The sequence below is a fragment of the Panthera onca genome, chromosome A1, assembly GCF_046562875.1.
Source record: "Panthera onca isolate mPanOnc1 chromosome A1, mPanOnc1 haplotype 2, whole genome shotgun sequence".
Lineage (NCBI taxonomy): Eukaryota > Metazoa > Chordata > Mammalia > Carnivora > Felidae > Panthera > Panthera onca.
Window position 1 is genome coordinate 39,875,295 of NC_138339.1, and position 14,577 is coordinate 39,889,871.

Below are 14,577 nucleotides of genomic sequence, written 5' to 3' on the forward strand. Positions count from 1 at the left end.
GGTGGAAGGCGCCGGCGCTGGGGTTCTTAGCCCCAACTCCGGACGGGGGGTGGCCGCACAGTCAGGCACGCACAGACCCAGACACAAAACCTCGCCGGTCCCGCGCCCAGGCTGCGGGGGCCTAAAACTGCCGCGCGCCCCGGCGGAGCGGCGGGGCCAGCGCGCTCCGACCCGGCCGCCACCCGGGTATTTCAGCAGCTCCGGGCTCTCTGGGCGTTTGCAAAGTCTTTCTGGAGCGGAGGAGCGGGAGGAGAGACAAACTCCCGGGTTCCCCCCCACCACCACCACCACAGCTCCGCTCCGCCCGCCGCCGCCGCCGCCGCCGCCGCCGCCGCCTCCTCCTCCAGCGCCCCCACCGCGCCCCCCTGCATACACACACACACACACACACACACACACACACACACACACACACTCTCTCACACACTCACACTCACACAGACACGCCACCCCGGACGCGCCGGCGTTGCCTGCGAGCGGCGGCGTGCAGGACTTGAAGTGGGTGTTCTTCCCCACTCCCCACCCCCGAAGCGTCGCCCCCACCCCCCGCCCGGCCGCCTTCCCCCTCCCTCTCCCTCCTACGCAAATAAGAACTCGGCGATTCCCCTCCTGCCGCTTTGATTTCGGGCACCTCCAACAGATAATTGGGAAGGGTTTCCAGAAGGTGGGAAATGTCACCTGATTCACACTGAACTTTTAAAAGCTCCCCACCCCCAAGGAGCCGCGCACACCCTTGCTCGCGGCCGCCCTCCCACTGCCCCACACACTGGGAGACCGCCCACCGCAAACCGCGGAGACCCCCGTCTAGATTTAAAGCGCGGCTGCGCCCGGCTTCTGACGTCCATTGAATCGCGCGGGCGGCCGGCGGCGAGCGCGGGGCTGCGCCGGGATCGCTGCGCCCTCCGCCGCTCGCCTTTGCGACGCGCGCCGCTCGCCCGAGCCACCCGCCGCCGCGCCCGCTCCCCGCGCCGCCGCACTCCTCGCCCCGCGTCTGCCCCCACGATGGTCGGTCCCAGGCACCAGCCCGGCGGGCTGTGCCTCCTGCTGCTGCTGCTCTGCCAGTTCATGGAGGACCGCAGCGCCCAGGGTAAGCGAGGGGGGATGCGCTGGGAGGCTCGGCTGCGGGCAGGGGTTTGTACTTTACTGTCGTCTGCACCGGGTCTTTTCTAAGCAACGCTGCTCTCGGAAGATTTTGGACCAACTTAGCGACTCCGGGATGGAGTGGAGTGGGAAAACTGAAGGCAGTGACACTTTCGGACTGCCAGCCGAGTTGGGAGCGCGGTTATCCTTTAAAAGGAAAGGGAGTAAGCTGGAGCCTCTCTCAGTAGTTAGGGTTAGATGCTCCAAGTTCTGGACATAATGAGTTTAGATGTTATCTCCCCTATTTTGGCTCTGAAGAAGGGGACAGGCATCAGTAGCCTGGAGATTTCAGTCGATCCATTTGCACTGTAACCTCTTTCCCTCCCACATCTTTTGGATACTTTAAAAAATGACTGGGGGATGGGGGTAGATACTGAAATTTCTTCAGTGGCCGGGGGACGTGGTTTCAGCAACTTTGCCCAAACTTGGAGATGTGGGTGCTGAAAATTTTAGAGGGAAGTAGTTTTCTGCCTAGTGGATGCTTCTTCCAACCCCTTCCCCCCAACCCCGCAAAAAAAAAAAAAAAAAAAAAAAAATTTACCCCGGAGTGTTTTGAGTAGTTCACAATTTTTTTTTCTCTGTGCCTCATTCCTCCGACTAACTTTATGGAGAACAGCGAGGAAGGACCTCACAACTTCTTTAATTTCTGAGATGCATTAAGAGCAAATTTCTAAAGTTTGGGGTTTTTTTTTTTTAATCAAATTTATTGCAGTGAGTCTTCGGACACAATTTTTAAAAATAATAATAATAGCAGCTTGCGGTCCAATGATTGTTCAAATTGTATTGATGGTTCCTAAGAAGACTTCCTGACCCAAACGCGAACCTGGGAAGGCGGGGGGAGGGGGGGGAGGGGAAAGTACTTGCAAAGATTTCTCTCGGTAGGTATGAGCTAGGTATATGTTGCCGTGAAATAGTAGGAAGCCGCCCCTTCCCCTGTTCTTTTTTCCCCTACACTTTCCTGGAGACAGACGTGTAACTTTCCTTCTTTAGCGTTACCGTTTTGAGTGTGTTGTGAGCTGTCCCCCTGGGCACTGCCCCCTCGCCGCCCTCACCTTTCGGGGCGAGGCGCTGCCTGGGTGCCGCGGACGTGGGCGCCGAGAAAAGCTGCCCTCGGAGATTTCGAAAGACCGCGGTGGCCGCGGGCGTCCTCTGGGTCTGGCGGATTGCAAAACGGGCCGGGCGGGCGGGCTGCGCCTCGAGGCCGCGCGGGGCAGCTCCGGGCAGGGCCCGGCTGCTTTTTTGCTTTCATTTTTCACAAGTGCCTTTTGCTTGATCTGTTCCTGTTGTGTGTGTCTGTCGGTCTCTCCCTCTCTCAAGTTCTCCTACTCTCTTAACCTCTGTCACAAATAATACTCGTACCGCCTACATGAAACCAACATGTAAAAACATCCGTCGCATCCTGTTTTTGTCAGGTTCTTTAATCTGCTCTTCGAGTCGCTGCAGGTTATGAAATGGGACGAATAAAAGTAAACAGTCTAGTAAAAGTCAATGCAAGCTGCACGTGTTGTGTCTGGGTCACTGGTAACTGACATTGATATGGCTGGGGCGCTCTGGCTTCTCGCTCTCCTTCCCCCTCACCCACCTCCCACCTCTTCAACCGTCTCCTCCGCCCCCCTTTCCCCACCCCTTCACTCCCTTCCATTTATTTTCTGCTTTTCTCTCCCATGTCTCTCTACTCCTCCACAGTCACTCCCGCCCCATCCCCGCTGGGTCTCCTCCTTCCCTCGCAAGCTCGCCACCTCGCCCCCTCCCTCCCCCTACTCCGCCTCTCCTCTCGCTCACCCACCTCCCCACCCCTGTCTCCTCGCAGCTGGGAATTGCTGGCTCCGCCAAGCGAAGAACGGCCGCTGCCAGGTCCTGTACAAGACCGAACTGAGCAAGGAGGAGTGCTGCAGCACCGGCCGCCTGAGCACCTCGTGGACCGAGGAGGATGTAAATGACAACACGCTCTTCAAGTGGATGATTTTCAACGGGGGCGCCCCCAACTGCATCCCCTGTAAAGGTAGGACTCTTCCTCCCCAGTTTCCAGGCCCTCAGTAGAGGGCGTCTTATCCTCACCTTCCCCGTTGCCCAGCTGGGGTGCGTTCGTGGGTTCCCTCTATCTTCCCGCAGTCCCGGTAAGACTTTCGGGTTGAATCTTGCCTGGTACACACTGCCGGCAAAACATGGTTGCCAGAGGTTCCTGGACTTACTGGCCAAGTGTGGTGGTGGAGCCAACCAACTCGCACTCTTTGAGAGAGATTTGAGTATAGGGTGCAGACCACTGACCCCACCCCCATCCCCACCCCCTCCTCAACTACTAGGAGAGAGCTGGACCCCTCTGGCGGGAACTCTTGGCCACAGGGTGGGTCCTGCAAGGCCTCCACAGCCCTCCTGGCTGACTTGCATACTGCCTGGCCCTGGCTTTGATCCATCCCTCTTTCCAACCCTTAGAGACATGTGAGAACGTGGACTGTGGACCCGGGAAAAAGTGCCGAATGAACAAGAAGAACAAACCCCGCTGCGTCTGTGCCCCAGACTGTTCTAACATCACCTGGAAAGGGCCAGTCTGCGGGCTGGATGGGAAAACCTACCGCAACGAATGTGCACTCCTCAAGGCCAGATGTAAAGAGCAGCCGGAACTGGAAGTCCAGTACCAGGGCAAATGTAAAAGTAGGTCCTCCCTGGTTCCCCCCCCCCCAGCTTTCCACCTGAGGTGGACCCGCTGGAAGACCCCTGGGGTGTGGTGTTGTCCACCCTAAGAGCCTAATAATGATGATGATGCAAAACAAAGCAGACTTTTTTAATGTTCTGAAGACTTCTTAAGAACTCAGACGGGACCAACCTAGGGTCATAGATTTTCTCTTGAAACCACTGGGTTCCCAAAGTGCTTGTTGAAAAGCTGGGTGCTTCCTTTTATGATTTCCTTGATAATATCAAATGCTCACTCCCGAACAGCCAGGAAGTGCCTATTGTTAATGTGTATTTCTTTCCTTCTTTATTTCAGAGACATGTCGGGATGTTTTCTGTCCAGGCAGCTCCACATGTGTGGTGGACCAGACTAACAATGCTTACTGTGTGACGTGTAACCGGATTTGCCCAGAGCCCACCTCCTCTGAACAGTATCTCTGTGGGAATGATGGAGTGACCTACTCCAGTGCCTGTCACCTGAGGAAGGCTACCTGCCTACTGGGCAGATCGATTGGATTAGCCTATGAGGGAAAGTGTATCAGTAGGTATTCTGGATTAAGGAAGGAAAAGTGGAAACATGGTCAGAAAGGCTAGTTCTACTGGTAAAGCTGTGAGGTCAATCAAATAAGCCCAAATTCGCCCCGTAAGGCATAGTTTCACCAAAGGGGGAACTAGTCTCCAGTTTGGGTAAACTGTGGTAACCACAGCATTCCTCAAGGAAACAGTTATCTTCTGGAAGCATTGGCATATATGTTGAAATGCCAGCAAGAAATGGGAAACAACTTTCTGTCTTGGAAAACTTAGAATTCACTCAATTTTACACATTTTTTAGGTGCTAGACTTGCTGTAAGCAAGAAATAATTGCTTAACAGTTACTGAAAATCTGTTATCAGATTCTAATACTGATGGAATTCTTTATTTTTCAAAAGATTTCACTTGAGGGAAATAATGAAATCCTTATTAATTCCAGGATACTGTGGTAACCTGTTCCCCCAAAATACTATTTTTGTGTACTAGTAGGGAGTGTAGGGACCGTGTGTGTTTAAGTTTCAGTTTTATTGTCAAGCATTTTTGCATGAGATCTCCATTATCCTGTTAGCAAATCATAAGCTATATGTTTGTCTTTACTGACAGAGGACTAAAGAAAGGGAAAAACAGGGAGAGGAGGGAAAGCAATTTACTCATCACAGGTGTATTATATCCTAGAAGCAAAGTCCTGTGAAGATATCCAGTGCACTGGTGGAAAAAAGTGTTTATGGGATTTCAAGGTTGGCAGAGGCCGGTGTTCCCTCTGCGATGAGCTGTGCCCCGAGAGTAAGTCAGAGGAGCCTGTCTGTGCCAGTGACAATGCCACTTACGCCAGTGAGTGTGCCATGAAGGAGGCTGCCTGCTCCTCAGGTGTGCTGCTGGAAGTCAAGCACTCCGGATCTTGCAACTGTAAGTACAGTTTCTAACCTTCGCCGCAATGTGAGGCCTTCCCAGGCAAGCCCTAGGGAACGGAGACCTCAAAAGCACGAAAACCTTCCAATATAAGCCCATTTCTGTTTAAATTGGGTAGCTGCTAGGGGCACCTGGGTGGCTCAGTCGGTTAAGTGACTGACTTTGGCTCAGGTCATGATCTCACAGCTCTTGGGTTCGTGGGTTCGAGCCCCGCATGGGGCTCTAACAGCTCAGAGCCTGGAGCCTGCTTCCGAATCTGTGTCTCCCTCACTCTCTGCCCCTCCCCCGCTCACACTCTGTCTCTGTCTCTCAAAAATAAAAGTTAAAAAAAAAATTTAAATTAGGTAGCTGCTAAATTTCACCAGCAATTCAGTGGTCCACAGAAAAATTCCCTGGAATGTTTCCCAGCATTAGGACTTGTCCAATGATCATCAACGGGCTTGCCTCTAAAAACCTAGCTCTAGTCATTTGCCCTTAATTCTTTTGCTGTAGTAATGTGCTTGGCCGTTTGCTTTATTAACACTTGAATCTAAACTAACTGCTTCAAAAGTTTTTTGTTTTTTTTTTTCTTTTTCAAAGACAGCTGTATATTATCACACATGGGCTGCTGCTTTTCGCAGTTGCCTCTACTAACTCTGAATTAAGGACCCAAAGCAGTTATACCTAGAACACGAGCGCTTTTTATCTAATTTCAGGAATCTGCCCGTAAAACCTGAGCCATTGATTCTTCAGAACTTTCTGCAGTTTTTGACTTCATAGATAATGTTTAAAAAAAAAATGCTTTTTAAACTTATTGCATAACAGCAGATGCCAAAAACAAAGCATCTCACTGCAAGTCACATAAAAATGCAACGCTGTAATATGGCTGTCTCAGAGGGCTTTGAAAACATACACTGAGCTGCTTCTGCGCTGTTGTTGTCCATATTTAAACAACAGCTCCCCTGTATTCCCCCATCTAGCCATTTCGGAAGACACCGAGGAGGAAGAGGAAGATGAAGACCAGGACTACAGCTTTCCTATATCTTCCATTCTAGAGTGGTAAACCCTCCACCAATGTTCAGTGTTGATATAGCCTTTGGGCAAAAAAAAAAAAAAAAAAAGAAAGAAAAAAGAAAAGAAAAGAAAAAATATATTGTCCATACTGTAAATAAGTGTATGCTTATTTATTTGGGGGGAAAACTATACATAAAGGACGTTTGTCCTAGAGCTCTCTCCCAGGCCACCTTGTTACTCATTGGACACGGAGAGGCAGTCATTGTGAGGTCTACTGGATGAGGCCCATAGTTGAGACTTGTAGACATTTATTTATACTGTGTCATGTTTTATAATTTATACATAAAATGTCTGGTTGACTGTACACCTTGTTTTTGAAGAAATTTATTCGTGAAAGGAAGAGCAGTTGTTATTTATTGTGAGGTCTCTTGCTTGTAAAGTAAAAGCTTTTTTTTTTTTTCCTTGTAAACCATTTAAGTCCATTCCTTACTATTCACTCACTCATCTGTCTCCCTTCATCTCACTGTTGTTAGACTCTTTTCCACTTTAACAAACTTGCATGTCAGTTTCTGTCATGTTTTTTTATTTATTGGATTCTCTGCTGCCTGTTCTGTACATACATGATCCCTCGGGTTTTGTTTACAAGGAATCTTGACTGACCAAAAGGCATTATAACTGACTCAAATAGAAGGTACAGAGGATACATCTTTGAGGAAACTCCTAGTTCAGTTCTCTTGTCATGATTTGGGAGAGAAGGGGTGATAGAAATGTTAGAATTCTAATAATGTACTTTTAAGATGTTACAAATCCAAAGAAATTGATATGGGTATCCGGAGACTGAAGGAAGGGAATGCTATACATTCAACCTTTTGTTAGGTGTTTCCTGTAAGCTACTCTGCTGTACCTTTTAAATTAGTTCCTTTTCAAACAACGTGTCGCTAAAAGTTATATCAAAGCTTTATCAGTTCAAGTTTCTTGCTTTTCATAATACTTTTTTCTGATGCAATTTTATATTTTCAAACATGGCAAGTTAAATATAAATTCATTTAAATATATAGTTTTGTACTTTTCTACCATGTAAATGTGCAATGTATATAAAAGTTATAATGTGTATTTGTAAATAAATGATGAGTGAAAAAATAAAAAAATTTTAAAAAGCCAATGGTCTCAATTGTTGATGTTAGAGAAGTCGTTTGGGCTTTTGAGTTAAAGTGCATATGATATATTTGCTAAGAAATAGAGTGAGCCAGGACAATAGAAGCTCCAAAGCAAGGTAAATTGCAAATCACCTCAGTGGAGTCTGACACATAAAGGGATCTGAGGTCCAGCAACCCCTTGACAGGAGTTACTACATACCTAAAAGCACCATCATCTTGCCTGTCCATTTATATGGTCTTCTCCATAGCAGGGGAACCCTTTCTTTATCTTCCTTCATCTAAATAAAATGGATCATAGATCTTTAAAAAACAAAGTGCATCCCAAGGAAAAACGAAAATAGCCGAATATTTGACAAGCACATTCTAGAAATCAGAATATCAACTACAGAACTAGGCATTAGTGTTGGAGTTCGGGGTGAGGATGAGGCAGAGGTGGATTTCCACAACCACATGCATGGTTCATCAGGATTAAGTGATGACACTCGACTGTGTGTCAATATTTTGCAGGTTACTTTAAGACAGACGAGTCCCACTATTAGAGCCTAAGATTTCATACTGGCATCAATTAGTGGTCCTTACACATAATACGTAACAAGGTAATACAATTTTTCAATCCATTGAGTGCTAATTCATTGCCTAAGTGTATTAAAAATATCAAAGGAATGCAAGATGCAAAGAAGTGAGGACTGGGTCTGTGGGAGGGAAAGAGCAAAGAACAGTCAATATTGCCAACATTGCTCAACAAGTAGATAACGATCTTTCTTTCAAAAACCATGACCCAAGATCCTTTTAAGTTTGGATCTTTTAGGGTGCCTGCGTGGCTCAATCTGTTAAGCGTCCAACTTCGGCTTAGGTCATGATCTCCCAGCTCGTGGTTTCGAGCCCTGTGTTGGGCTCTGCGCTGACAGCTTGGAGCCCGGAGCCAACTTTGGATTCTGTGTTTCCGTCTCTCTCTACCCCTACCCTGCTTGTGCTCTGTCTCTCTCTCAAAAATAAATAAAAATTAAAAACAAAAAAATTTTTTAAATGTCCCTTTTGTGAAAACCCTCCTTAATATAACTATTAAAAATGATTATAGGAGACTCTTGGCTCTCAACTGTGGTCACCAAATTTGGTGGAGGCGGAAGGGCCTTTTGGGTAGGCAGTTTATATAATGACTGGGAACCTGTAGGGTTTGTTAGCCTTCAGCCCCAGTTTCCCAGGGAAAGGTGAAAGGGAGGTGCAGAAGACCAACAGGCTGCCATTAACCCCAGCAAAGACAGGGTCATAACTTCTCCAGTGCCCAGAAGCTACTGGCATGCCACTGGGGATGGGCTTTTGGGAAAGGAAAGAGCCAGCAGATATAGTTTCACAGCCCTTCCTGGAGTTGATTTGTTACTTTGTCCTGGGATACTACAGACGCTTTAAAGCTGCCATTGACGATCAGAGTAAAAATGTCAGATTTAACAGGCACCAATGTGTGTCTTAGCAAGGGGGAGTGATAAAGTCAACAGCTTGCCTTTTAAACAATATCCTGATTATTTAAAATTTATATTTTATATTTGTTAGCATCAATCATTCCTTTCAGACACTAGACAGTATCACATTTTCCTTCTTGGAGTTTCCTATTTTTCAGTAATCCTGTATTAAACTAATTAGTACCAAAAAAATAGAAGTCTCTTCTAAACTTAAAATTAGATCAATATCATTAAGCTATTGTTAGAATTTCAACTATGATTCAAAATGTCTAAAAAATATCTAACTTTCTTTAGCTTAGGCATACAATATAATAGAAACAGTTGCTAGTAGCTAGTTAACTCATTAAAACTAGTTTTAATTAGTATGACTACATCCTAATCATCATTAGGGATTCTAAAATATCAAGTAATAGCAAAAAAAATCTATCAGAAGTCTAATTTTCATCAGCTGTCCTCCTAAATTAAGATTTGTATATGCTGTGTGGAGATGGTTTCTAGAATATGATAAAAATAAAATCTGGCATAATTAGAGTTATTCTCAAATATGACAGCTAAATGCAGTAACTGACCTTGGACTGGATCCTGTACCCAAGGAGGAAAATGCTATAAATAATGTTAATGGGCCAATTGACAAATTGGAATACTGTTCATAGATTAAAGTATTGAATCAATGTTGAATTTACTGAAATTTATTACTGTAATGTGGTCACAAAAGAGATTATCCCTATACGCGGGAAATACACATCAAGGTATTAAGGAGAAAGGGCCACAAACTATGTAACTAACCCTTAAATGATTTAAAAGGAAAAAAAATAACTTTTTAGTTTTTTTCCCATATGTATTCAGAGAAAGCACACAAATGGAAAGAATTAGAGTAAAATGTAAACAGTAAAGAGAATTTGAGTAAAAGGTATATGGGTATTTTTAATGCTATCTTTATTTTTGCAACTTTTCTGTGAGTTTGAACTTATATGCAAATAAAAAGTTTAAAAATCTAAAATCATTCTCAAGAAGGAGAGGTGCATAGTACATTGCTTCTCTCATTCTCTAGGAAAGCAAATGACAGCTCAGAGTCATTTAAAAAATCATTTGTATGAACAAAAGTCTCTGGAAAATAATTCCAGTGACTTTACCAAGGCTACCTGAAGAATCAAAATTGGCAATGAGAGAGTTCCTGGCACCTAAACCATACCCAAACTGAGAAACAGCCTTTTCTTTTCTGTAATCATCTTAAAATTTAGAGTCATTAGTACCTTTGCTAAAACACCACAAACACTCTAAGCCCTGGTTTTCTCCACTGCTTGCTAGCTGTTATTTAGACAAGTAATTTAATCTTTCTGTGCCTCAGTTTCCCCATGTATGTAGTCAGGATAATTAAAGTGTCTCCCTCATAATAATGCTGTGAGGCTTAAAAGAGATACGACTTGTAAAGTGCTTAGATGGGTGTCTGACACATTAAAAAGCCAGTCAATCAGCGTTCTCTAAGATTATAATAATTCTTACTAATTAAAGAAAAGCAAAGGTGGAACTGTGGCTCATCAACCAAACTCTATCTTGAAAAATGCAATGAATGAGGAATAGCACTAATCAAGACCAGACGCACAATTGTGAACAGTTTTTAAATTAAAGGTAAATAGGGGCGCCTGGGTGGCTCAGTCAGTTGGGCGTCTGACTTTAGCTCAGGTCATGATCTCACGGTTTGTGAGTTTGAGCCCCGTGTCAGGCTCTGTGCACAGCTTGGAGCCTGCTTTGGATTCTGTGTCTCAGTCGCTCTCTGCCCCTCCCCCACTTGTGCTCTGTCACTGTCTCTCAAAAATAAATAAATGTAAAATAAACCTTTTAAAGGTAAATATAATTTTAAAGTACTTCAGCCATGTTAATATTAAACAAAATTCACAAAGTTCTAGGTGGTGTAGAAAGAGTATACAGTTGAAAATAGCAAGTTTAAATACACTATTTCCTATAGAAATTTTTAAAGATTCACTAATCCACCAATATTTCCAAAGCCACAAAATATGTGTATCTTTTGTCCTTTTGCTCACACACCCAATTTAATCCCAGGTAGTAAACTAAATTAAATCAATCTTCTTTCATTTTGATATGATTGCCTACCCTATCTATAGTCTCCTAAAGATAGCAATAAACTATTTTCAAACTATCAAAAATCCTAATGTAAATTGTATAATTCCAAGAAATAAAAAGATGATATATTATTTAATTAATAAACTCATTTCTTAAAGAACATTTATCAAAACCTGAGTCCTAAGACAGACACATTTCTGTTCTTCCCATTCCACTTTCCATTCAGATCAGCGTACACTCATTCTTCAGCCAAAAGTTGTCATGTAAATAGACTCCAGGCATGCCTGCCCTGCATATTCAGCAGACCTGCCCAGACATGTCCAAATCCCAGCTTCTATTTAGCTGGAATCCCCCATGAGTACTAAATGGTCCCTGGGTTTTGCCATCCTTGGACCTCAGATATCTTGGCTGGTACCATCAAGATTCCTGTGGCTGAGTCCTTCAGACACTTAAAAACATATTCTCTGGATTACACCAAATGTAGTTTTGGCAAAGCTGTAATTGGTCATTTTTCTATTTTAAGAATATGGCCCAGGAACCAACTGGTACTGTTGGAAGCCAGATACACTCCCACCGAAAGTCTCTTGTATTCATTTCCTAAGGACTCAGGTTTCTGGCTAAAGAATGAGTATAAGCTTTTCTCAAGAATTTGAGGCAAGCAGGGGTGCCTGGGTGGCTCAGTCGGTTGAGCTGACTTTGACTCAGGTCATGATCCCACGATTCGTGGGGTTTGAGCTCTGCATCGAGCTCTGCACTGACAGCAAGAACCGGCTTCAGATCCTCTGTCTCCCTCTCTCTGGCCCTCCCCTGCTCTCTCTCTCAAAAATAAATAAACATTAAAAAAAAAACCTTTTAATAAAAAAAATGGAGTTTGAGGCAAGCAAAAAGAGGAAACGTTACAATCCTGGTGAGGAAGAGGGAGCTTTAGATTTTTCTAGTTTGAAAGTTTGAAGAAAAAATCTTGATAGATCGCTGTCTTTTTCAGCACCAAAAAAATTCATGGGACAATTTCATGGTCATGATACAACCCATAAAATCCAGTCTCTATAGTTTCTTGAGATCTTTTGGGATCTGTGGCCCAATGACAATAGGTAACAGAAGGATTAGATCACTCAAAAGGCCAGTAATACCTAGAATTCCTAAGGTAGAGTCTTCTGCAGGATCAGAAACCCAGGAGACATCATCAAAATAGACTTAGGGCAATTTATTCATTGGATATGTGGAACCAGAATCCAGCCAATAAAATTCCCAAACATAATTGGTGCTACATAAATGGTGTAGTGCCTGGACCAGCAGCATCAACGTTTCTTGGGAACTCGTTACAAATACAAGCTCCCAGGGGCTACCCCAAAACCACTGAACCAAATTCACTGAAGTTAGAGTCTAAGAATCTACATTTTTTAACAAGCTCTTCAGGTGATTCTTTATCATCCTGAAGTTTGAGAACTACAGCCCCAGAATCATTTCAAGTTCCAAGTAAGCCCTGGCTACCTGATGGTCCAAAGGCAGCCAGAAAACCCATGTGTAATGCGTCTCTGGTAGAACTCCAGGGAAGCCATGATCAGCCCTGTTCCCCCAAGCTGACCTGGCCAGGATTCTCACGCATAATGTGGCCTTCTTCTGCAGGAGTGCGCCTACTAGTGATAAAAGCACTTAGCCATAGACATTCACAAGGTCCATTTTTCCTAATATTCTCATCCTCCACTATATTAAGGGAGGTCTTTCCAGTGAGGCTTAAGCTGAGCTGGCTAAGAGTTGTGGACTTGTCTCCACCATCCCTTCCAGCAAGATGTGTTAAGGAATAAGTTTATCAGGAGATACTTGATTTTTTTTTTTTTTTTAAAGAAATTTCCTTGCTCAGCATGGGGCTTGAACTCACAACCCTGAGATCAAGAGTCACATGCCTTACTGACTGAGTCAGTCAGGCACCCCTAGAGACTTGAATTTTAAATGAATAGTATTGACTTTCCAATCCTGATCCTCCCTTAAATTGACATTGGGTCCATTTCCCTTCCTGGGCACTTGCTGGCAACTTCCAGATGTTCTGCATCATCTTCTTCAAGTAGTACTTCAGTTTCATCCATGGATCAGAAAGCAAAAACTGCTACTCATCTTGCCCACCTCTTCTAAGAACAGGGAGATCTAAGCAACTAGATGCAATAGACATACAAGCTTGAAACAGTTTAAGTGACATCCTCCGATGGACACATCCAGATGCAATGTCTCAAGGTTCCTAGCCTGAACCAAGAGTAGAATGAACTCTGTTTCTATTCCCTGCCATTTTACTCCCTCCTAGTCTCCTATTGTTTCCTACTTCAAATACCTCAATGATTCTCTTCCAGAACCATGGTTCTGTGAATTCCAGCCCATTTACCTACGTCCTCTGGCTAAAATCTTAACTATGGATCAGTGAAATCACCTTCTTCACACTTATACTTATGCTGCTGAGCAAGGAATGAAATGCTCAAAAAGTACAAATTAGTACCCCTACACAAGTATGGGATCTAATTTGAAATGGGGTTCTTTAGCCTCCCAAACAATATTTCATATACATGTCTCTTTCCCATTCCCTTCTGTGGCATTTCCAAACCCTCACCACTGTGCTCAAACAACATATCCACTCCCGTTCTCCCCACTTTCAGTATCTCATCTGCATAACTAGAAAATTGTTGCTGCAGGAAAGAATTACCTCAGCTTCCTCCACATCCACCAGCATGACCCAGGAGTCTGCCTGATTCCAAACCATTTCTAATTGTCTTCCCTCCAATCCAGAGAATCTCATTTTCGTATCTGTGTTTCCACCACACCCCCTCCCAATCTCCTCCAGAAATTCACTGTTAGCAGCTTTTCCTGCATTGTTTTTAATTTCTCCCTCTACAGTGGTTTTATTAACCTGAGCCTATAAATATGCTTCATAAACTTTTTAAAACTAAGGTTATAGAGGGACGCCTGGCTGGCTCCATTTGTAGAGCATGTGACTCTTGATCTCGGGTTTATGGGTTCAAGCCCCATGTTGGGCATAAAGCTTACTTAAAATAAATAAATAAACAAATAAATAAAGTTATAGAAAATTGAAATAATATAATTAGGAAATCTTGCCTCATTCAAAGATATACATACCTGCACAAGCACATAGGTAAAAAAGCTTTAGCCTTGGCTAGGCTTTCCAAAATAAATAAATAAGCCTTCTTGTGTCTCTGGGAGTAATCTTCACTCCATCTCCATTGGCTCACTCCTCCCTCATTCCTCAACCCTCTGCAGTTTGGTCTTTTCTCCTATTATTCAGCTGAAGAAGTTTGACAAAGGTTATCAATGACTTCCAAGCTCCCAATACAATAGACACAATGGACATTATTCTGTCCTTATCTAACAGACCTCTCTTGGATTTATACACTGTTAACCAGACTCTACTCTTGTCAATTCCCCCTGGCTTTTGTATTCCCACACCCTCCTACCTCACCATTCTTCTTTATGAGCTTGTGTTCTCACCAGTAACAGAGATCAAAAACCGTCAACCTGTGGACTGTATCTGACTTATATTTTATGGATCACCCAAACCTGTAAAAAAATTCTGAATTAATTGAGAATATTTAAAATTTATGAAATTCCACCAAAAAAATCTGAATTTCTACTTTCTC

The 14,577-nt window shown here is 44.1% G+C and overlaps 1 protein-coding gene across 3 annotated transcripts; it reads left to right on the forward strand.

Annotated features, from left to right (window-relative positions):
- Nucleotides 1-586: 586 nt before the first annotated feature.
- FST (follistatin) lies at nucleotides 587-7,405 on the forward strand. 3 transcript variants are annotated; one of them, XM_060634594.2, is made up of 6 exons: nucleotides 587-1,087; nucleotides 2,951-3,142; nucleotides 3,574-3,792; nucleotides 4,127-4,351; nucleotides 5,020-5,247; nucleotides 6,210-7,405. In XM_060634594.2, the coding sequence occupies exons 1-6, from the start codon at nucleotides 1,003-1,005 to the stop codon at nucleotides 6,290-6,292; spliced, it is 1,032 nt and encodes a 343-aa protein (XP_060490577.1). In that variant the 5' UTR covers nucleotides 587-1,002; the 3' UTR covers nucleotides 6,293-7,405. The 3 variants fall into 3 exon arrangements, with proteins under 3 accessions (XP_060490577.1, XP_060490578.1, XP_060490576.1); XM_060634595.2 differs by lacking the exon at nucleotides 6,210-7,405 and adding an exon at nucleotides 5,946-6,202 and having other exon boundaries at nucleotides 588-1,087; nucleotides 5,017-5,247; XM_060634593.2 differs by having other exon boundaries at nucleotides 589-1,087; nucleotides 5,017-5,247.
- The last annotated feature ends 7,172 nt before the right edge of the window (nucleotides 7,406-14,577 follow it).